The 23,767-nt window shown below is 33.8% G+C and overlaps 2 protein-coding genes across 2 annotated transcripts; one reads left to right on the forward strand and one right to left on the reverse strand.

The window, feature by feature from the left end:
• The first annotated feature begins 10,471 nt into the window (after nt 1-10,471).
• On the forward strand, nt 10,472-12,166 carry LOC147383563 (WRKY transcription factor 68-like). The gene is made up of 3 exons (XM_086429252.1): nt 10,472-10,955; nt 11,086-11,229; nt 11,419-12,166. Exons 1-3 carry the CDS (start codon nt 10,588-10,590, stop codon nt 11,837-11,839), a joined length of 933 nt encoding a protein of 310 aa, XP_086285378.1. The 5' UTR covers nt 10,472-10,587; the 3' UTR covers nt 11,840-12,166.
• An 8,312-nt stretch (nt 12,167-20,478) lies between these two features.
• LOC147383564 (3'-5' exonuclease-like) lies at nt 20,479-21,308 on the reverse strand. The gene has a single exon (XM_086429469.1). It carries the CDS (start codon nt 21,254-21,256, stop codon nt 20,618-20,620), a length of 639 nt encoding a protein of 212 aa, XP_086285595.1. The 5' UTR covers nt 21,257-21,308; the 3' UTR covers nt 20,479-20,617.
• Between the last annotated feature and the right edge of the window lie 2,459 nt (nt 21,309-23,767).

A 23,767-nucleotide genomic window follows, 5' to 3' on the forward strand; every position in this document is an offset into this window, starting at 1 on the left:
TTGGACGGTCTATAATTTTTCAACAAAAATCGGACGGTCTAGAAGTTTTGGAATGGGATGATTTTTTTCCAGGATGATCCCCTCACCATAGAGATCATCCTCACAAAAAATCAGCCCATTCCAAACATTTTTGCCCATATAAGACAAAAAGGTGTGTCGCAAAGGGGGTCCAAAAGGGGGTCGTAATAACGTGACCCTATATATATATATGGGTCGGGTTATTACGACCCCTATTACGACTCACATTGCGACACACCGTTTTGTCTTATATGGGTAAAAATGTTTAGAATGGATTGATTTTTTGTGACGATGATCTCTATGGTGAAGAGATCATCCTTGCCAAAAATCAGCTCATTATGAAACTTCTAGTCCTATGTTTACAAGTTGAAAATTTTTAGGCCGTCCAATTTTTGTAAATAAATTTTGATGGGGTTAGAAGTTTTGGAATTGGATGATTTTTTGCCAGGATGATCCCCTTATCACAGAGATCATTCTCACAAAAAATCAGTCCATTCCAAACATTTTTGCCCATATAAGACAAACGATGAGTCGTAATATGAGTCGTAATAAGGGTCGTAATAACGCTGTCATATATATATATATAGGAGCGGTTCAGCAGCCCCTATACGGTGCCACACATTTTTTATAAATTATTTTTGATGGGGTTACAAGTTTTGGAATAGGCTGATTTTTTGTGAGGATGATCTCTACAGTGAAGAAATCATCCTCACCAAAAATCAGTTCATTTTGAAACTTCTAACCCAAGTTTACAAGTTGAAGAATCGTGGACCATCCAATTTTTGTAAATCACTTTTGATGGGATTAGAAGTTTTAGAATAGGCTGATTTTTGGTGATGATGATCTCCTCATCATAGAAATCATCCTCACAAAAAATCAGATCATTTCAAAACTTGTAACCCATGTTTCAAAAAATGTGTGGCACCATATAAGGGTTGCTGAACCGCTCCCTATATATATATAATCGAAATAATAGACATTACATGCTTTCCAAACAAGCAATCGACATCCGATGAATTAAGTCGATTAAAATCTTTAACCCTGACAATGTTACTTTATTAGAGACTATATTAATTTGATCGTCGAAGTGTGATAACAAAATTCGTTGAACAAAAAATAAATTTAACATGAAAGAAAATTCAATATCACACCCACCCCCTCATTCACGAACATTCAATATTCAAAATAGGATAATTAAATTGGACATGTCTACCATCAGTTCCATACACCCACCAACTTCGAGATAAGATATAGTTTGACCATATTGACTTTTTTGGTTTAAGAAATATCTGAAGACGTTTGAACTGGGATCCTTCGCATGGTAGGTTCTGCGTGGCTTTCATGTGGTCCACTTCTCCTTCTATGTGGGCCCATCTTCTGTCTCACAGGTCCTACCACGCATCTCTCTCTTTCTCTCTCTCTCTCTCTCTCTGGCTGACTGACTCTCTCTCTCTCTCTCATATGAAGACGTTGGGAAGTTGGATGTCAAAAAAGTAAGATTTCTTAATTAATGCCGTGTAAGAACAAAAGCTTTTAAATGTCAGTTGAAGCTGACTTTGTCCTCACATGGAATATTAATTTTTGTCTTTTATATTTTGAGTGATTTGACCATCTCCAAACCTCTCTGACCAACAGTTGCTGACTTTGACTTTTCCATTTGGTGGTCCTCGCCTCCTTATCTCATCAACTTCATTATGATTCAATTCGATTTTATATTTGACCCTCTAATTCAATCCCACATTATTTTAAAATTAAATAAATTATATAATATTAAGAGAAAAACCTACAATGCCGCAATCAGCTCTTTGGCCTCTCTCATACCAACATAATATAATGTATATTACTCCTTTATAAAAAGTATATATATATATATATCGCTAATAATTTTGAGACTAAAAAATTTTCACTCTGTCTATACTCGATTAATAATGGAAGGTACTAGAACTATTGATTTTTTTTGTGTATCTCGAAAAAAAATATCTATGATTCTAATTCCTTACTATGTACAGAACATGTGAAAATTTTCAAGTCAGAAAATTACAACTCTCTCTCTCTCTCTCTCTCTCTCTCTCTCTCTCTCTCTCTCTCTCTCTCTTCTATATATTTATATAAAAGAGAGATTCTTATAACAACTAATTTAATTTAAGACCATCATTAGTGTTTGATGTCAACATTAATCTATCGTTCTAGAAATAGAATCATCGATGACGTAAGAATAAGAATAAAATATAAAATCACTAATAATCCCATTAACAGGACCTTGAATACGTATTATGATTCAATGCATCATAAATACAAATATAGAGACATGACACTTGTTTATTAAAGCATAGGTAGTGTGAACACTTAATAATACACCCATCACGTTGTAAAGATCATGTAATCTACGGTAATTGAATTTATCATAAAATATTAGTGAGTTGAATAGTATTTTATACCTCAATACATAATTAATGAGTAAGTAGTTGTTTGGTATCACTATTTTAAACATTATTCTATATTTTAAATTAAGCATAATAGATTAAAACATTCTTAATAAATTTAATCCAAGACCCAAGACAATGTGAAGAAAAAACATAAATTCAACTCTACTAATCTCGATTGACAGGTTCATGTCACAACAAACTAAATAAAAATTTCATACAAGATCAAAGATATTTTTCTTGATTTCTATCAAAAGTCATGCTCGATTAACATTGAAATTAGCGTCATTTCACATATTGGTGTGCACAGAACCATAGATGCTCCTTAAAAGTGTCTCAATGAAAAGTCATTTAACACATTGATGTGCACATAACCATAGATGACTCTAATGCATATCTCGATGAAAAATATTTATGATTCTGAACACACATTTACATCGACAATGTGTGAAATAATGTCAATTTCAATGTTACTTCAGCATTTTCCTCCTATCAAATTATGCTCCAAATGGAAAAAAATAAAAATTAAGAAAAAAAATACAAATCGAGGTCCCCATCCTATGCAGTTTCTTGTGATGGTCCCTTTAATGGCCGAAAGGAGAGACGTGGTGCACATTAAATGGGGGCAATGGGGCCAAAAAGTGATATTCCATGATGCAGCCATGTTGTACCGTGAGAAAAACAAAATCTAATAAGTATGGCTAAGATCATGTGCGTCCGATACAGATACGAAATGTACGAAATTTAATAAAATACGACACGTAATATATATGGGGACCAATTCAGTTTGGCCTTTCGGGTACGAGTTCAACGTAACCCCTTTTCAAGATCTTGACCCATCAATATCGTTCGGTCCCACTTTTAACCGATACGTAGCGGAGACTAGTTATTGTAGTCAAACTCCAAACTAGGTTCTATGATCCTGACTTGAACTTCAATTTCTAAATTAATTGAAAGTAAACCCTATAAATTTAATTTTATTTCTATTTTAGCTCCTCACTTTTATCTCCTAAGCAAAATAGTCTACACTCATAAACTTGTTTATAAATTACAAATTAATAACAAGACCCAAACTTTAATTTTATGGTCTAAATTCAAATAATTCAATTTTTACATTTCTAACGAGGAGGTGTGAACATAATCGTAGATGTGTTTACTCATTTCACGAGAAAATATTTACGAATATGTGCCCACCTGCACGTCAAAAATAGAAAAATTACAGTAAATCCAATGTCATCTCAGCACGACTCTTCTAAAGATTGGGTAGAATTTAAATTTGAGATATTCTATTGTCACACCAACCTTTGCTAACATCACTCTAATTCATATGTAAATCTCTAAAAATTTTAAAAATAAAATATTTTTTTTAAGATAAACAAATAAAAATTTTATTTTATTAAATGATTAATTAATTAATTTTCAATTCAATTTAATTAACTAATCTCTTATTCCAAAAAATTTAACAACAAAGGAATAATTTGTAACTAATCTCTTTTATTTTTTTCATAAAAAATAAAAATGATGGTCCAATCTACCTTCTTATTTTAATTAGAAACACATAAATACAAATGTATTGGTCAGTGAACACTTTTGCGTCCAACGCAGCTTGATATTAATTTTATCAAGGAAAGAAAATCTAGAGAGCGTCTAAAACAAGCAAGAGAAGAAACGTAGAAAATACGGAAACCGCGTAAAAATGACACGTGGTTAGAGAATGAGATGGTTGCACCTGAGCTGTGAAGATGCTTTGTAACAGTGTAGGAAATCGACTTGTAGTTCTACAGCTGTCAATGGATTGGATTAAACTCAAAATCCGAAACGTTTTCAATTTAATTCAATAATTTCGGCCCCTGAATAAGAATCCATAAAATTCAATTAACTATCAATTGTGGGTCTCATCTAATTCTACTCATATTGGTACCAAATTAATGGTATCATGATCTAAACTACATCAATTTTAGTCTTATTGTAGATGGGGCTATAAAGAGCAACTCCAACGTAGTACCTTTCTCTTTACCCATCAACTCTCAAATGTCGATATGGGTAATGGAGCCCGAAAATTTCATCTCCAACCCAGGACCCATCCCTCTCCATTTTTTCAATTTAGACATTTTCTATACCCAAAAAAGGGCTCTCACTTGACTACCCTTCCTTTTCGGAGGAAAAAAATTTCAAGTAGTTATGTTGAAAAAACGTTAATTTTAAAAAAATTTAAATTTGAATTGAATTAAAAAATGAGTCGTGTTGGGGTGACACAGGATTTACTATGATTCTCACAAATCTGATGTGGAGATGCATACATAACCGTAGATAATTTTTACTCGTATCGCGAGAAAACACATCTCTGATTATGTGTACATCCCATTCCAAACTTGTGAGAATCGCAGTAAATACCCAATGTCATTTCAGCATTTTCCTTAAAAAATTTAAGGGAAGCATAATTGGAGTGCATATCACATGGATATCCATAATTACTACCTAAAACACTCATTTATGGGTATAGGAAGAGGGTGTTGCGTCAGAGATGCTATAAGGAATGTGCAAAATGCCACTTAATTAAGCGCCCATAGGCCACGTGGTAAGATTTTAGGACATAGTATCGACACCCTACAAAAAATCCGTCGATGAGTTTGTTTTTAATGAGTTCATTAACCCAATGCTTGCAAGATTTGAACTCCCCATCTCTAGTATATCATAACTCAAAGACCTTACCAATTAAAATAGTTGGCACCTCTAGTAGTCACCCTCTCTTATTTTGTCGAATAAGTGGATCTCTGTGTGAATTGGTAAGGGAGGTTCACATGCCACCCTATCTCAATACACTTCTGAAAATGATGGTCGTCAAATACAATTGTTGATGACGAAAGAAAGGGACTGTAAGTGACCAGTTAATAACTTCATTGAGCCACAAGAGGTGGAGAATCATTTTCACTCAATAGAAGGCACGAAGAAATGGTCCTCTACGGCAACATTGCACAAAGTTGCCATTTTACAAGTCCAAGACCTTATCCATACAATCAAGTTTAACATTTGACTATAGATATAAAAAAAAGTGCAACATTTTACTCAATACACCTACTAATTGGATCTTATTTTGGCTTTCATTAACACAATCAAACATTTCAATAGATTTTCACTTAGTTCATTAGTGGTATTCCAACCTTTTTAGGAAGAGTAATGATTTTTTTTACACTCCGCTCTGACATACTCCCCTATACGCCCTCTAATGTGGCATATGCTAAAATCATAGATTTTTTTTCTCGGGATATACAACTACATATATTTATGCAGATGTACAATTGTGTATCCCAAGAGAGAAAAATCTATGGTTCTAGCCCATGCCATGTCAAGGGGTGTGTGTCAGAGGTGGCGTCAGAAAACCACGACTCTTTTAGGAATGCAGTCATTTCAAGTTTTATTTTTCGCCTTACACTTTTCAATCTCATCAACTCACCTTTGCTATGCCCCATGTATAAATATGTTTTTTAATAAATTTTTCTTTGATCTAATTAAGATATATTCATGTCTTATAGCACACCAAAAAAAATCTCCACTTAAATAATCTAGGACTAATATAAGAATGGTGTGGGTTGTAATTCTATTGGACAAGTTCCCCTCAATTTGTAAACGAAGATGCTTGCTTCTCATCTTGACTCATGGATATTGTGAATCACTTTGACAATCAAGTGACTAACAATTTTGTTAGAATGTAGGGGTTTCTTTATTTCAAATTTCTTACAGTTGTCTTCATTTAATTTTATTTTTTTGAAAGGTAATTAGATATCATCTAATTACCCTTATTAATTGCTTATTTATAAAATTCATGTAGGATTGGTCATAATGCATGACATTCTATTTATGTCACTCTCGAAAATGTAGACACGTGACAACTTTGAAGCTCCATGTGTAACCATCCTTACAGCTTAGCTATGTGTATATGAGACTTCACGTCCTATCTAATCATATTTCGCATGTATTCGATCAGAGATTGTGTCCATCATCATTTTGTTCTCGGGGTCCAAATTCGACACTTAAAGGGAGCTTCATCTTTCGAATTGCTCAATCATTGATTTTCTTAATTGTTTGTCAATCAATGTACTTTTTGAATTAGAGATATTTTTTACATGTTCCTACAAACATAGAAACAAAATTCAAATTCAATCATTATTTGAAGAGGTTTTGTGGAGGGATAAAATTGTCTCCTATCCGGATCATCCATTCGCATCATCAATGCACATTTTGAGGTGGACACGTGGCATTATTTTAATAGAGTTCTACCTTATTAGGGAAGATTCCAAATTTAAAAGGATTATTTTCCTTGTTATGTAATTGTTAATTACGATAAGGGGCAATGTGGTCAATTATAACTTGATTAGGTTTAAAATTCTAATTAAGATTTTTCTATTAAAAAACTGTGAGGCTATTGTAAAAGGGGAGGAGGAAAGATGGAGAAGGGGAGAAGAGGCTATGTAAATCCGAGATATATAGTGAAACGACTTCCCAAACTCGTGAACGTAGGCACGTTTGCCGAACCACGTAAAAAATCTCTTTGTGTTCTTTCTCTTTTTTGTTATTTTTACTATTATTTCTATGATTTATTGGTGAATAATTTTACTAAAAATTAAATCTCAAGGTCAATTACAAAAATCGGCATCCACAATTTCAATTCAATTAATTCGGATAATGATAGACATTTTTTATAAAAAAGTTCAAGAACAATTCGGGAATATGCAAATGATGGTTCTAACATTTTTTTTTAATACCAAAATCCATCATCTTCATCCTCCCTAAAAAAAACCCAATAATGTTATTGAAATTTAAATGTTGAAGAAAATAAAATTTTGAGGTAGAGGATAAATATGTTACGATTCCATTGTTAATTAATAAATTATCGATTAATTTATTGATTCTCGATTTAATCAACAAAAAAAATGGAGAATTATGTGACTCTGTCCAAGAGATTGTAATCTCCTCAATTTCTTGCTTACAAAAATCTTTATTTTTCTAACCTTTTTTTTTCTTTCTTTTGTCATTATATATTGTTTTCAATCAATAATGATGAACGCGCGCGACTTTGATACACAACTGACATGGCAAGGACACAGAACCCGACATCTTTTTCTTGTGTATCCTGAGAAAAAGATCCATGGTTCTGTGTCTTTGCCACGTTAGCTGCGTACCCAACCGTGTACCAAAATCGCATGCATGCGTCACGATTCTTTTTCAATGTCTCCATCTTTAGGTAAAATGATTGTAAATAAATTATCATTTCAATATATTTATTTATAATCTTTTTTTTCAATTTAATTTTTTCTCTAAAAATTATCATTTACACTATAAACTTATGCACTAATATTATATTCATTTATAAAAACAAACTAACCTATCAAAAACATTGTGACACCTACTTTTGACAAAAACAAAATGAGGTAACATAATTTATTTTAGATTAGGAAGGAAGAAGGAAGAAAAAGGACATTGTAAAAAAGAAATATGAATTTTATATTTAAAAAATGGACATAAATAGAAAACTCGCTTTAGGTGGTGGTTGGGCTGTCGGGAAGCGAGAGATTTAGACTCGGACATCGTGTCATAACGCTATCGTTGTGTCAGATGTGGACCACACGTGCAGAAACTTCTTATTCACACGGTTACGACAATGTAGGTATTTTTCTCCTTTTTCTACTTTTCAGAAATTTCTGCTATTTCCACCGACGGTACGTGGGGACAATTGATTCACACGTTTGAAAGCTCATATATATTTTTTTTTCTTTCTTTCTTCCTTTTTATTCCTTTTATATTTATATTTAGCCAATACGTGAAGTTGGACTGTTTGTGGTACCATAGTTTTTCATGAACTAATTTCATGATATGTAACGTTTCATTTTTGGTGACCCATGGAGAATTCCTCACATTGGTGAGACTATAATTACATGGGGTCCATCATGAGCCAACAACTACGCGGTCCATTTTAATTAGGGGGACTTGTAAGTATTTGTTTTTGAGTTCACAACTAGGGGGAGCGAACCCTTGTTGCTACGTCTTACTGCTGAGCCCTCACCCTGGTGGGTAACCTATCAATTTGATTTAATCAAAGAGCCACGATTTTTTGATTCCCCCTCTGATACACACTACCCATCTACTCTTTTGACGCGATTGTGCATATAACTATAAATTCTTTTTTTTTTTTTTTTTTTCCTTGGGATGTGCAATTGTGTATCTCGGGACAGAAAAATGGTTCTATGCACAGCCACATCAGGAGAGTAGAGGGGGAGTTAGTTGATCAATTGAGTTGATTGTAACTCGATCTAGTTTCAAGTTGACTTGATGAACTTTAAATTATGATTGTGGAATCTTTTATTTGATTCATCTTTGGTTGTCATTCCTTACCTCTTGGATCTAGTGGTAATGGTTGTAGAACTCCTTGACTTGTAGTGGTTCATACAAAAATGCCTCAATATTCAAATCAGTCGATAATTCAAAGGAGTTACAATTTAGAAAAGTGAAAATTCTGCAAATTTGTTTTCATTGCTCAACTATTTATAGAAGTAAGGATTTTTTTTTTTTTTTTTTTTTTTAATTGTAGTGTAATCTGCCTTAAATGTATCTCTAGCAAGATGATGACATATGACAACAGGAAAAAATTGTAAGGATTATGAAATGTTAAGTCGCATGCGTCTTTTGATAGTTTGCAAATCTAACATAAGAAGTATAGTGTTGTTAGCCTATAGAGTTGAGAGTGGTTTTGATATATTTGTCTCTGTAACAACTATCTTTGTAAATAGTAGCTCAAATCTTCCTTTTCCTTATGTGATACCTTCCAAAGTCACAACCATCTTGATATCAAGTTAGTCATCTTCAGGATATCAACATGAGAACGCATCTCCTATACCCTCCCTTTTTTAGGTTTGGGTCTTGTTTGTTATGGTAATGCTGATTTTATTGAATGGTGGGACGTTCTCTATGTTTGAACTAATTGAATGCATCAAATGGTTGATATCATCTTTATATCTATTCTACGAATGTGATTTACTTTTTCCATTGCTCAAATGGATTATCACATCAGCAATCCAACACCACAATCCTTTAAATTTCATCAAAAAACTCAAATTAGAAAAAATCTTTTGGACTTGATCAAAGATTTTAAAAAATGGACAACTATCAAACTTCAACCTAACTCCAAATTTTAAAATTAAAATTCAAAAGTGAAAAATATTTTTTTTTAAAGTTCAATAAAAATTTTCCTCTTCAACCCAGATGAATTGGATCATGTTCTTTGATGTCACAAGGTGACCCCAAGGCCACTTAGTAAGGGTGAAATCCTTACAAATTTTGTAAGGCTAGTTAGACTTTTTAGAAAATTAAACATAAAGTACCATGTATAACTGCATCAAGAGCTACCACAAATACATCATAGCCATAGTTTCAAAGGGAATGGATCCTCCATAGCCCCATTTTCCTGTAGTACCTTATAACGCTTCTTCTATAACCCATAAAATATTATTTTTGTAGAAAATAATAGTACAAATCTCTTGTACTCGTGATGTAGATTATATTTTTTTTTAAAAATTTAATATTATATTTTAAAATGATCCATGACTTTGAAAATGGACGGTCACTGAACTTTTAATTTTCTAACCCCATTTCAACGATGTATTTCCAAATTATGATTGATGTGGCACTCTCTCAACCATTAAAAATTTGATCTATCTATGATTTCAATTTTAAAAAGTGCACCCAAAAATGTTTAAACTTTAAAAAATATAAGCTAAGAAAAAAATGCAAAATCTATTGGGGGAATCTCATGGACACGAGCGAAGATAAGGACTCTCACATGTAACGGAACCCAATTCACACAAAAACCTGTTAAGTGGTCAAAACCAACGTATGAAAGCGTCGACTAATTTGTCGACAGCATGTAATCCTGCATCCGTTCCACCGGCAACTTCAGGTTCCGTACGTAAAGCTGACCGACAATAGCCAGTAGGCCAACCCAACCCAGCCTTTACTCCAGAACCCCACGCTCTTCATTCACACCAAACTCAAATTCTCTCTTCCAACCTCTTTATCTTTCTTTCTCAAAGTACCCAAAGAGAGATCACAAACAACAAACATAAAATGGGGAATTTTTACTTTTAATCGATCGATGGAGAAGAAAGAATCAATGGAACCAGAGAATTCGATCGAGTTATCGACATTTTCCGATCAGATTCCCACTAATTATTATCCATCATCAAGCATCTTCGACATGTGTGAAGACGAAAAAGGCTCTCTAGGCTTCATGGACTTACTTGGTATCCATGATTTTAATCATTCTATATTCGATTTGCTACAACCATCATCAGTAGCGATACCTCCACCAACAACAACCACAACTTCCTTACTTCCAGAGTCATCTGAGGTGTTGAATTTTCCGACGACGCCGAACTCTTCATCGTCTATCGAAGCAACAGCCAACGATGAGCAAACGAAGGTAGCTGAAGAAGAAGATGAACAAGAGAACACTAAGAATCAGTAAGTCTCTTTCTTTAGAAAGATATATAATTCAGATTTTTATTAACTACTTCATTAATCACAAATTTGTAAAATTGGGTCTTTGTGTTGAAAATCTAAGATTTTTATTTTAAATGTTTTGTGGGTTTAGATCAAAACCCAAAACCAAGAATAAAAAACGACAGAGGGAACCGAGATTTGCGTTCATGACAAAGAGCGAGGTTGATCATCTTGAAGATGGGTACAGATGGAGAAAATACGGACAAAAAGCTGTGAAAAATAGCCCTTTTGCTAGGTACTAATTTACCCATCTCTCTCTCTCTCTTTGCTAATTTTGTCCTTGAAAGCTTACTGATATGCAAATTATCATACGTATAATGAGTTTAAATTGGAATATTATTATCACACTTATTTTAATTGGAATATTATAATCACACTTGTAATGGGTTTTAATTGGATTGATTAATAATTTGTTCTTGTTTAGGAGCTACTACCGTTGCACCAATGGCACATGTAGTGTGAAGAAGCGTGTGGAACGATCGTCCGAGGATTCGACGATCGTCGTAACAACCTATGAAGGCCAACACACTCATCCTAGCCCGATCATGCCACGAGGAAGCCATGCCGTAGTCCCACAAGTTTCGGGCAGCTTTGGGGCCGTGGACGCCGCCGCCGCCGCTACCTTCGCTACTTCGATGCAAATGACACAAACTCATTACCAACAACAACCCTATTTCCATAGCTTAATACCTGTTTCAAATTTTGGTTCGTCGACTTCACTTTCTTCATCTTTACCTACTTTTCTTCATGAGAGACGTTTTTGCACTCCATCAGCAACATCTTTGCTTAGAGATCATGGGCTTCTTCAAGATATCGTTCCTTCCGATATGCGTAAAGAGGAGTAGATGACATCAATGTTAATGGTATGTAATGATAGAGAGTATACGAGTATTAAGGAAGAATATTAGAGACATCTTTGGACTTTATAGATTGTAATATCGTTCATGAGATACATCTATATCTATCTAATATCTCTCCTTAATACTCGTATAATTTCTATTGTGTAATTCTCTTACTGACTTATGGAGATTATACTTAAACAGAATAACCCATTTCACCATTTGCACAAACACACACATACCCTACTGATTATCTCTATATGATGAATGTGGTTATCAAGTGGAGGGATTAATTTGTTTCTTAATTAAATATGAAGCTTTTTTTGGGTCTTCTGTTCTTGTTTCTCTTAATTTGTCTCATATCTTTACTCTTTTTTGTTGAAGGATTGAATTAGGGTAATGAAGTTAGGGTTTGGTGGGTTTAGAATATTTTCATTGAGCAAATGGGGTAGAAACTTTTTAGCTTTTTTATTCCTTTGTGTGGAAATCCTCAGAACCCATACATGGGAAAGTTGGATATCTAAAGTGATACAGAGATTTGGGAACTTGATTTTGTTCCTTATTCAGGTAACTAGAAGAACTATATGGTATGATGGTGGGGAATTGGTGTGGGGAATTAATGAGATATCTTGAAATGTGTATAGTGGTTGCATCATTGGAAGAATGAGTAACTACTACAATCCCACTTTTACCTTGTTGAATTAATGGCTCTTCTTTCTTCTCTTGTATCATTCTATTTGTTTTGGTGGAATCAAGTAAGAACATCTTATTGGGGTTATGAAGTTTGATTCTTGATTCCAAGGATGAAGTGAGATCTTTGTGAAGATGTGGACATTAATAATAGAATTGGTGATGAAATGGATGGTTTTTATTCTTGGAGGGTTCAAAGTCTTTGTCCATGTGATAGGCTTTGCAAAGAATGTTGGTCTTGCTTAAATGCCATGCTACTTATAGCCATTCATCACTTGTATCATAGATTATTGTACAGAGGCGTGAAACAATACATGATAGAATAAAAATATTTAAAATTACAGTTGTATCACACTCTAGGTTGATTTGGGGAACAAAAAGATGCATCTATATACAATTTAATATAATTAAGTAACATCTATTCAAATCAAATGAGATGAATAGATAATAATAATAATAAAAAAGAATTTATGTGGTTCAATAATGCCTACTTTCGCAAATGAGATGAATCCATTAAATTGCGAACGAAAAGTCTTACGAGAATTCCATTTTCTATATGAGTCTTCATATGATTCCCTTCCTATTGGGTAAGTGGGTCAAGGAAGAAGACCTTTCACCTTGCTACAATTACAGTTTGGGACTTAGACCTTATAAATCCTAAAATACTAGTTTCCTTGTTTTATTTTTCAGAAATACAAAAATTGCACATATGGCCGAATTTCAGCATAATTGTGCAATATTTTCATGGTGTAATTGTCAACTCCATTCAAGATACTTATCACAATAAAATCATATTCATATCTTCATAAATGTATGGGAAAGCAAGGAGACAACACCTTTGTCTCCTATATGGGTTAGAAGTTTCAAATTGGACTGATTTTGTGTGAAGATCTGAAATTTCTAACCCCATCAAAAGTGGTTTAAAATTGTAGACCATCAATTTTATAACCACTTTTGATGGGATTAGAAATTTCAGATTGGGCTGATTTTGTTGTATAAATGACTTATATTTTGTTGCTCTACGTAAAGTTGCAAGAGTACGAAAAGGCAATTGTGCAACATTTTCTTAAGGATTTTCTATTTTTTGGGTCTTTCTTTTTGGGAGACTCTGTTTTGGTAACTCTCGATTATATAAATAGAGATCTCTAAACTATAAAACTTATAAGAAAATAGTAAGTCTTTTTGTTTTGTTCACATACTACCAAACTATGCAAACCTTATATGTTTGTGTGATTGTATTATTTTTGTTATTTCGATTTTTTCACAAATTTTTAGTAAAGATGATCTTCTCACCATAGAGATCAGCCTCACAAAAAATCAACCCATTCCGAAAATTTTATGTAATATAGAACAAATTTTGTCTTTCAATGTTGTCTCCTTAACATTATTTGTCGAACGCTATCCTATATGTATAGGCATACGTATTCGTGTTCATATTGATATTCATGTAGATATGTATACTAACATGTAGAAGATAAATTATATTATATTCAGTCATGAAAATAGTAGATGATGGTTAACTTTGGAGATTTCAACTACCATATCAATAATAATTAGTCAAATCACGGAATTAGTTCCGTAGGCCTTAAGTAACGACTATACCTCTCTTTTTGACTGCCTAAGATACGAAACTAAGTTCCATGATTTTCATATGATGTATACTATTACTATACATATGTGAATTTTTATGATCAATTTTTAAGATGATTTGACAGAAATTATTATTATTGTCAAGTCTTTTGTAACTTTTAACTTTTCGGCAGATATTGCTTCTTATTCCCACTTCTATGGTTGGGACCATTTAGATATCATGTTGGAGATTGTTTTTAAAAGGGGAAAGAACAAAAAGATCCGGATGGTTTTGTGAATTTTCTCTTTTATGTAAATAAATAAAAGTTATTTAGCAAAAATATTTTTATTTTTATTTTTATTTTTTTTATAATTAAATATAAATGAATTCAAACCAAATAGAACTAGGGTGCCACCAATTTGATAAGTGTTCAATCCGATCATCTTCATCCATTCAATTTTTAAGATATTTATATTGGATGATTTAACTCACCAAAGAGTTTCCTTAAACTAATGATAATCTGACGCTCTTTTTTCAAACACTCCCTGACTTGGCAGTTATAGAACCATAAATCTTTACTTGTGTATCTCGAAGCAAAGGATCTACGATTCCATGATGGGGGTGTACAGATTATCACAACTCTTTTCCTTATTAGGATGTTCATCATTGCCAACAATTTGTTCATTTTGATAATCGGGTATCCCTGTAGATAGTGGACCCAGACTGTTCTCGTATCTGGGCTTTGTCTAATCAATTGACTATAATCTTGTCAAGGAACTAGTCTTGGGGCACGTGCAACACCCTACACATTACATGCACCAAGTAAGTGAGGGTGGCCCCTGAGGAATTAACGTTTATCGGTCCGAAATTGCCATTGAGCCAACCCCTCGGGGTTTATTCATTTTGATATTATTCGTTATATTAAAAAAAGTTTAATTCAAATAATTATTTATTCCAACTTTTTTGCCTCTTTATTTTCAATTGAAATAACATGGAAGTTATTGTTAAATGATCACTGCTTTTGTGTGTGAATGATTTCCTACATAGCATCCATATAGGCCCATAAAGAGGATAAAAAATAGGGAATTGTAGACTTATGTTACCAGATTCGTTCATAATGGAGGAAACTGCGAATCACTAAAAGGTGAATCAATTTGCAGCATGTTCATACTATCATGGGTTTCTGAAATTCAATCAATCTACCATTCTTAACAATTGACCTTCGAACTCGGTTGAGTAGACTCAGTTTTATGAAATTTCGATGTGACTCGGTTTGTCGTAAATAAATTTTAGCTAGACAGAATTTAAGGGAGGAAAATGAGATCGGTACCAACTAACCTCAATTTTTTTAATAAGAACTTGGTAATAATGATACATGTTGATTATGAGCAAAAGTCATTGACTTACCAACTCAACTCATAATTCGTCAAGTTGACTCTGACCCCATAATTAAGTATTCGAGTTTCTTTGTTTTCTTATATTGGTAAGCTAGTTTTTAATGAGTTTTATAACTCAATATTGCCAAGATTTGAAAGCAGATCTCTGGTATGATCACCAAACGACTTTACCAACCAAGCTAGTAAAGGGCGAGCTTCTAACTCAAGTACTAGACAGAAAGAGTAACTGTAGCTACTAGCTAGCTAAGAGAGTAGGAGCATTACCCCCCAGCCCCCTCGACAGATAAAAAAATCCGTTGATATTGCCCCCACCAAAAAATATTTCCACTCTTAAATGCCCTCACACAAAAAAATTCACTTTTAATTGCCCCCATAAAAAAAATTCAGTGTTAATTGCCCCCTTGTGGGCGAAGTCTTGGTTCTGCCCTTGCCTGTTAAGTATTCGAGTTAATTGAACATCTACAACAATTTTTTTTAATAAGGTTTCATTAATGTTTTCCAAATGAATCGTGATAATCTGACTACCCCTCATGGCACACTCAATCGACTATCCTGATGTGACAAGTTTGGGAACCATAGACTTGTATGCCTTGGGATACAAAACTGCACTTCCCCATGAAAAGTGTATCTCAATGGAATCATATATCCCAAGGCGTACAGATCTACGGTTCTCGAACTTGTCACTTCAAGAGAGTCAATTGAGTGTGGCCTGTGGGGTAGTCAGATTATTACGACTCTTTCCAAATTATGATATATTTGCCATATATTACCCAAAAAGTGAGTGTTAAAAGTAATCAGTTTTGTGACCTTATTTAATATTTTTATAAATTTAAGCAACACCAAGTCTGGACTTTGAAGTGCAGTAGAATAGCAGATTTGGGCCGGTCCCTGCCAACCTTAGCCCAGCCCTAAAATGCCTAGGTCGATTTGTTTGGGCTGGATTTCAAGTTTGATAAAGTTGATTATAAAATTTATTTACTCCCATTTGAAGGGATATGAATTGCCATTAGGATTCAACTTTGTGTTGAATCATTTTCTCAATGACGATCGATCAATCCGTTTGAGCATTATAATTGTTAAAAAGGAGACAAAATCAAGAGTAAAATAAATATTAAAGATTTTTGAAATTCAAAATTAACTACTCATGATGTAATTAAGAAATGTTGGAATGTTAGAATTATTCTTACAGTTATGGAAATTTTATTGTACAAATGAATCATTTAACAGGATATCAAGCTATATGGGTCATACAACTAGGAAAATTAAATACAATAAAATAAAAAATCAGAATGGGGCATAAGTGGCAGAATTTATAAATACAAGTACCAGGCCGGGCCAGGCCAGGCAGGCCGGGCCAGGCCAGGCGGGCCGGGCTCAGTTACTGGGTCAGATTATAAAGGCTTGAGAATTATGGGTCCTGCCCTACCAAGCTCTTTGATTTGAACAACAACCACAATAAACATATATTACAGAATTGCCCTTCATAAAATTACTAAAAAATTATAACAAACAAACAAACAAACACACAAAATCTAACAAGAAACATTATTTAGGGATTTAAAAGTATTTAAGGATTCCAAAATATATACAGAAATTAAAATAAATTAATTAATTAAAACGCTTAGTAGTCATCTAACGTGAAAACATGCAAGAAATCAAACAAGAAAATTTACGACAGAATGAAACTCACATTGCTTCAAAAACATTTATTATATTCCAACTTCTGTGCAAGAATTAACAACTTTGATTTAAATACAAACTATTTGATCCTTCCTTCTATAGATTCATCTCCAAAATCCACAAAACTAGTAGAAAAAACTAAAAACCATCTTAAATTCTTCTCTTATTATTCGTTTAAGGGAAAATGTCTCCAACAAAACTATATGAATCTCAAATCAAGATAACCAGATTGCCAACCTCATCATCGCTAATGAAACTCCCAAACCTGCAACTGCGTTCCAATCTCAAACGAAACATAAGCATCGATGCAAGCGTTGATGACTTGATCATGACTAAGCCAATCAACACTCCAATCGCTCCTACTGATCGATATGACCTTCTTCACTCCACCAAATCCAAGAACAACTCTCACCATAGTCTCCATTGAAGCTTTTTCGAGCTTCAGATCTCCCATCCTCATTGCCACGTAATGCCTTAGATCTATTGTAATTGGTACCAATAAACGATGATTCGATCTCTGAAGCTTCTTCGCATCCAAATGATTCCAGATTCCAACGAGTAAGGTTTTTGGATCTGAGAGAAATCTTCGAAGGACTCTTGGAACTGAGACGGCGTGAGTGATCTGGAAAATGAGGCAATGGCGGCCGACGCAGAGTTGCAGAGTGTCGGCGGGATCGTTGGTTCCGGTTGAACGCCATCGGACGCCGAGACCGACGACGAGGTGGTGGTCGGGGAAGCGGTTTATCTACATGGCGGTATTGATCCATCTTCTGACGACGAATGGGGTGGAGGTGACGGTGGTGATAATTCGAGTTCCGAAGAAATCAACGGTTAGGATTCGTCGATTGCGTGGTGGGTTAGTCAGTCACTCTCTCTCTCTCACTCACAGCAGTTTTGATTCGCCGAGGTTTACTTTTTGGCGCTAAAGAAGAAGAATGATGAGATAGTACCGGGTGTAGTATAATTATTATACATGCATGACTGTTTGTTTTATAAATCTTAAATCAAATGGTTCACTTAGGGTGGGCCACCTATTATCACGTTAATAATCAGGTATTAGATTGGAAGCTTCATAAAGATCATGTTTTGTTAAATATTTCAGATATTCACTTTCTTTTTAAATTGATAACATATCCTTTGACCTTGGTATTTTTTTACGAAGACTAATAAAATTATTAAAATACCCTCATCTTTAACCTTCTCCCCAAAAAAATCCCGATTTTTTTTTTCTGCCAACAATACCCTCCATCTTTGCCTTCAATATGTTAAAAAACCCTTGTTTTTTTCTCCCAAAAATCCATTATCTTCCTTGAGGTTTCGAGGTTTCAAGGTTTAAGGAAAATTATTGTTCAATCCTCTATCAAACAAATGGCAATTTTATGAAATTGATTAAATTCGGTAAATGTATTTAAGGAGTTTTATTTTTATTAATTTTGTATGAGAGGACTGCAGAATAACAATTTAGAGAAATTAATTGTGTGAGGGTGTTTTTCAACAACTCTAGCCCTCGAACAAATTGGATCTCGGATGAGTACGTCGGCCTTGACCATCCTATTAAGAGGATTTTTACAATGAAAAATGATCAAATTGACAAAATATTGATGTGGGTAAGAAAAATTATGTACCTTTGCCTCTTTAGAGGTTATATTTATAGACTCTGACTTCTCAATTTCTTCAAATTCGAGATCATTCGTTAAAATAAAAAATAATCATTCAATGACCTTCTCTATTTGAGTAGGATTCTCCTTTTAATTATTTGTTAGTTAATGACTATTTTAATTTGGGATGTAATCTTTCTGCATATTATGAATTGATGGGAGTTTCTATTAATCCTGACAATTTTCACGGGTTTTTCTTATTCGAGATACTATTGGTCGTGACTTATGAATTTTCTTCTCAACCCATCAGTCTTCGAAACATACAAACAACTCCTTATAATATACAAGAGTTCATTATTGAGTCAAAAACTTATCGTTTTACTAATTATCTAGTGAAATATACAAGAAATCCAACAGTACAATTTAATAAAACGAAGGAAGACTAATTAATGATTAAAACTCTTATATTCAAGTAGGTGTTTGGACCAGTGGGGGCAATTGCCCCCAAACAACTTTGAGATATCCCTATATTTTCTATTAATTACATGCCCATTTGCCCCACCCCTGCACCTCCCTCCAATTTTTAACACCCCCCTCCTTGCTTAATTTTTCTTTTTGAAGACGACATTGCCTCCTAACTCTCTCATAGACTAATTGAAAATGAATCATTTTATTTAATTTTTCCTCTAAACCATTGATCTTCAAGTTCTTCAACTTTACACATGGTTTTTAAACTCGATATCTCGTCTCGTCTCATTCAGCTCCGATACCAAGTCATCTTGGACGAGTTTTCCAATATGTTTAAGACGTCTCGTGAGACAAATCAAAAAATTGAATGTGACTCGTAAATCTCAAATAAAAAATGACTGTGAGTTAATTTCATTCAACTTTGATACCGAGTTAATTCGGATGATACGTTTCGATTTTGGACGAATTTAAAAACCATGACTTTACCATCAACCATAACTTGCCCACACTACAACTCTGTCCCTGATTGGGTGTAAGAAATTGCTCTTAATGACTTTCGAAGGCATCCTCACCATCCCAATGTCTACACGACTATTAGCATCTTTGATAAAATCCAAAGCATTTGATTCATCCATTTGTCTTTAGATTCCCATAATCCTACTTGTGTTCCTCACGGAAGTTAGTAGGATACAAAAAGAAAAATTATCATAAATTTATTGGACTGAATGTTGGAAAAAATCTGAAAATATTGTATGATTAATTAAGATAAATTCAAGCATAATAGGAATTACATAATAAAGAGATTAATCATCCAATTTTTCTTTTTATGATCAATACGAATTCCAAATTAATGGATCTAAAATCCATCAAAATAAAAATAAAAATTGATAATAAAAAATCAAAGATACATACATAATTTCAATAAAGTTTGAAATGAAAATTGGTAATTTTATAACTATGTTGTTTAATGATGAAAATATCCCAGATTATTTTTAGGGTTTCATCTCATCTTCTTGCATTGGAAAGTCACATTTTAATTGATTTCGCCAAACGGTCCACAGTTCCAGCTACTGAAGAATCCTCCAATCATAGTTCACATAGATAAACAAAAAAATAAAGACAAGAGAGAGAGAGAGAGAGAGAGAGAGAGAGAGAAGCCATGGAAGTAATTAACAAGAACATTCAAACGCAAATCAGTGAACCCATCTCTTGAATTTCAACATACCAGAGACCAAAACCAAGAAATCAAACATTGCTGATTCATTCAACCCTTCAAAACAGAGGACATAAGAAACCACATTTACAAGAAACCATCATTCAGATCTTCCAAACTTAGGAAACAAGAAAAAAAAAAAACCCCAAATCTTATTCTATTAAAACCCTAATAATTTCCACTCATCAACCTCCTACCGATCTCGAATGAAACAAAAGCATCGACGCAAGCGTACTGAATCTGTTCGTAAGTGAGAGACCAATCATCCCACCTACTCAAAGTAACCCACTTAGGTTTCAAAATTTCTAACCCAAGAACCTCTTTAGCCAAACCCTTCAACCCTGCATTCTTAAGTTCCTTCAGACCCAACTGTTCCTCAGCCAAATGACGTAAATCAACAATAGTAGCTATCTCTAACTCGTAATCGTTGAAAAGCTTCTCGACATCTTTATCGATTCCAACCCCAACAAATGTGAAATTAGGGTTATTAAGAAAATTGAATAGGGATTGAGGGATGTAGGATGCGTAGTAGATTTGAAATATGAGACATCTACGACCGACGCAGAGTTGTAAGATGGAGACAGGGTTGTTGATGTTTCGACCGAAGTTTGGGCGCCATTCGATATCGAGACCAACGATCAGATGGTTAAGTCTGCGACGATGGATACGTTTGATTTGAAAGATCCAATCGTCTACAATGGAAGGAGTATGTGTGAGGACTGTGTTGATCCGATCTTCGAAGATGTTGACGTTGTAGTATTGGTGAGTATCTGAGGGGTGCTGAAGATCATCAATGGTGATGGACATTGTGGCGATGGTTTCTGCTTTTCAGAGAGAGAGAGAGAGAATGATCTTCAATGATTATATATTATAGACTTATAGACTAGAATAATAATGACTGCACACGATCGTCATACGCACTTGGGTACGCGGCTAACTAAGGGGCACATAACTGCAAATCCTTTTGATGCGTATCCCGATGAAAACAATCTATGATTCTGTACCCTTATTACGTCAGCCGCGTACGACCACGTGCATTCATTACGACTCGAATATTATTGCACTTTTCTTCCTTGCCAAGCAAAAGAAAAAAAAAAAAAAAAACATTCCCAATTTGAAAAAAGATATTTTTCGCAATTAATTCGTTATTATTATTTTTTTGGGCTTACGTGGCATCTTTTGAGGTGTGGGAGGAGAGTTTCAATCCTCCACCCTGAGTGCATATGATCCGAACTCGAGTAAGGGTCGCGATTGACAACGGTGTCTACGTGGCACGTTTTTGTTATGAGGGTCCTTGGGCTCACCTCGTGGGATGAAAAAACATGATTCATGCTTCGAGGTTGAAGACGACAGAATTCTATGAATTTTTTGGGAGAAAAAAAAAGTGATTTAGACACGCCCCCTACATTTTACTAAATATTAGAGATGTCCCTACATTTTGAATTGATGGTGTTCATCCCTTGACCTCATTCTTTTAGGTAGATTTTCAGAGAAAAAACTCTAATGCCCTCATCTACAACATTTAGCCAAAAATCCAAAATTTCCTTATCAAAATCAATCTTCTTCGAGCTCTCTGATCTTTAACTTCAATTCATCGTTTTCAACCTAGAACTAACCTTTAACATTAAATCTTAAAATCCCCAAAATCCCATCATTTGCAGCTCTACCAAAAAAATCTTATTTGTATTTTCTTCACCTTCAAGTTCTTAAACTCTAGACTAACTTTAATCTATTCAACTTTATTTTCACCCATCATTTTTTTACCTTGCCTCTTTTGTAGAAAATTCAAGATTTTTATTCCCAACATTTCATCATTTTATACTTCCTCAAAAATTGTATATTTCTTTAAGATTCAAAAGATGAAAACTTGAAATAGATAAATCTTAAGATTGACAAGAAGGGTTAAAAAAATTTAATAAAAAAGTTGAAGTTGGTTAGTTTTGAAAAGCAAATCTGGATTTTTTTTATTATTAGAGATTGAACATGAGAGCATTTGAGTGTTTTCCCATTAGTCTACGTAAAAGGCCGGGGTCAAGGGACTCATGTTATCAATTTCAAAACATAGAGGTATCTCTACTTTTAGAAAAACATAGGGGATATATCTAAATCAACAAAAACAAAGTTATTTTTCACCATTAAATTTCAATTTTCAAAACCTTAAATGAACTCAAAGGGAATTATTTTCTGAATTATTTTTATCTTTTTTTTTTTTTTTTTTAATTTGAGTTTTCAATAAAACTAGAGGGTTGAGGTGTTGGATTTGTCGATTTGATAGTCCATTTGAACAAAACAACCCTTAGTAAGGCTTCAAATCTTTACTAAAATCCCAATTACTATCTAGTGTATGCCTTCTCCAACGGTTGGAAGACAGAAGGCCAATGATTTTTCTTTTTTGTTAACTGCTGCACCTCAAATCTTCTAACTTCGAGAAATAATGAAAATTATCTTTATTTATTTTAATTCGCGATGATTAATGGTGTAAAATGGAGCAATCAAATTGGTTATTATTTTTTCATATATATATTAACAAGTTAGTTTTACGAGAATGTCCCTCATAGAATTTATAAGCTCAAACTTGGGTTGAGCTTCGACTGGGTTGAATTGAGATTGGGTTGAGGACCCATGTATATCGAAAGAGAAATACAAATAGTGTGAAAATTTGTTGAGGTTTAAGCTTTTGATTTTACCCTTATCTCTATAGTATACACACCTTGGGTCATTAGCTTAGGACGTATTTTTATCTTGATACGGTTGAGGCTCTCCATCAAATAAACACTCTCCATCAAATAAACAAAACAATCGAGACATTTGCAATTCCCAAGAAAAAATTAATCAGAAAAAAAAAAAAAAGTTGAATTAATCTTATGAAAATGCTAGCGGTAGGGCAATCAATGGATCGGGTCCGGACAATCAATGGATCGGGTCCGGACGGATAGTGGTTGATTTGGTATTGATCCAATAAGGATTGAATTCAGGATTGATCTGGAAAGTATCAGATCGGTTTTTTTTTTTTTTTTTTTTTTTAAATATTGGAAATCAATAATAACATCCAGATCTGATCGATTAACAATCAGATCGGGTCCGAATCAGGCTAAACTCTATTTTATATGCAAAACTTAAATAAACTCCATACATTTCAACAAATACTAGATATAATTTGTATAGTTTCTTTTTTTTTCTTTCCTTGTCGTGGGTATCCCCACCCTTCGGGTGAGATTAATCCCATGATCACACGCACCGCTGAGGGTCAATCGGTCCCTAAGGAGCTTATCAAGGCTCGGCTTGATATATGTATTTTGAGGGTAATGGGGGGCATAA

Source organism: Akebia trifoliata, chromosome 16, assembly GCF_017979445.1.
Source record: "Akebia trifoliata isolate Shusen 1 chromosome 16, ASM1797944v1, whole genome shotgun sequence".
NCBI lineage: Eukaryota > Viridiplantae > Streptophyta > Magnoliopsida > Ranunculales > Lardizabalaceae > Akebia > Akebia trifoliata.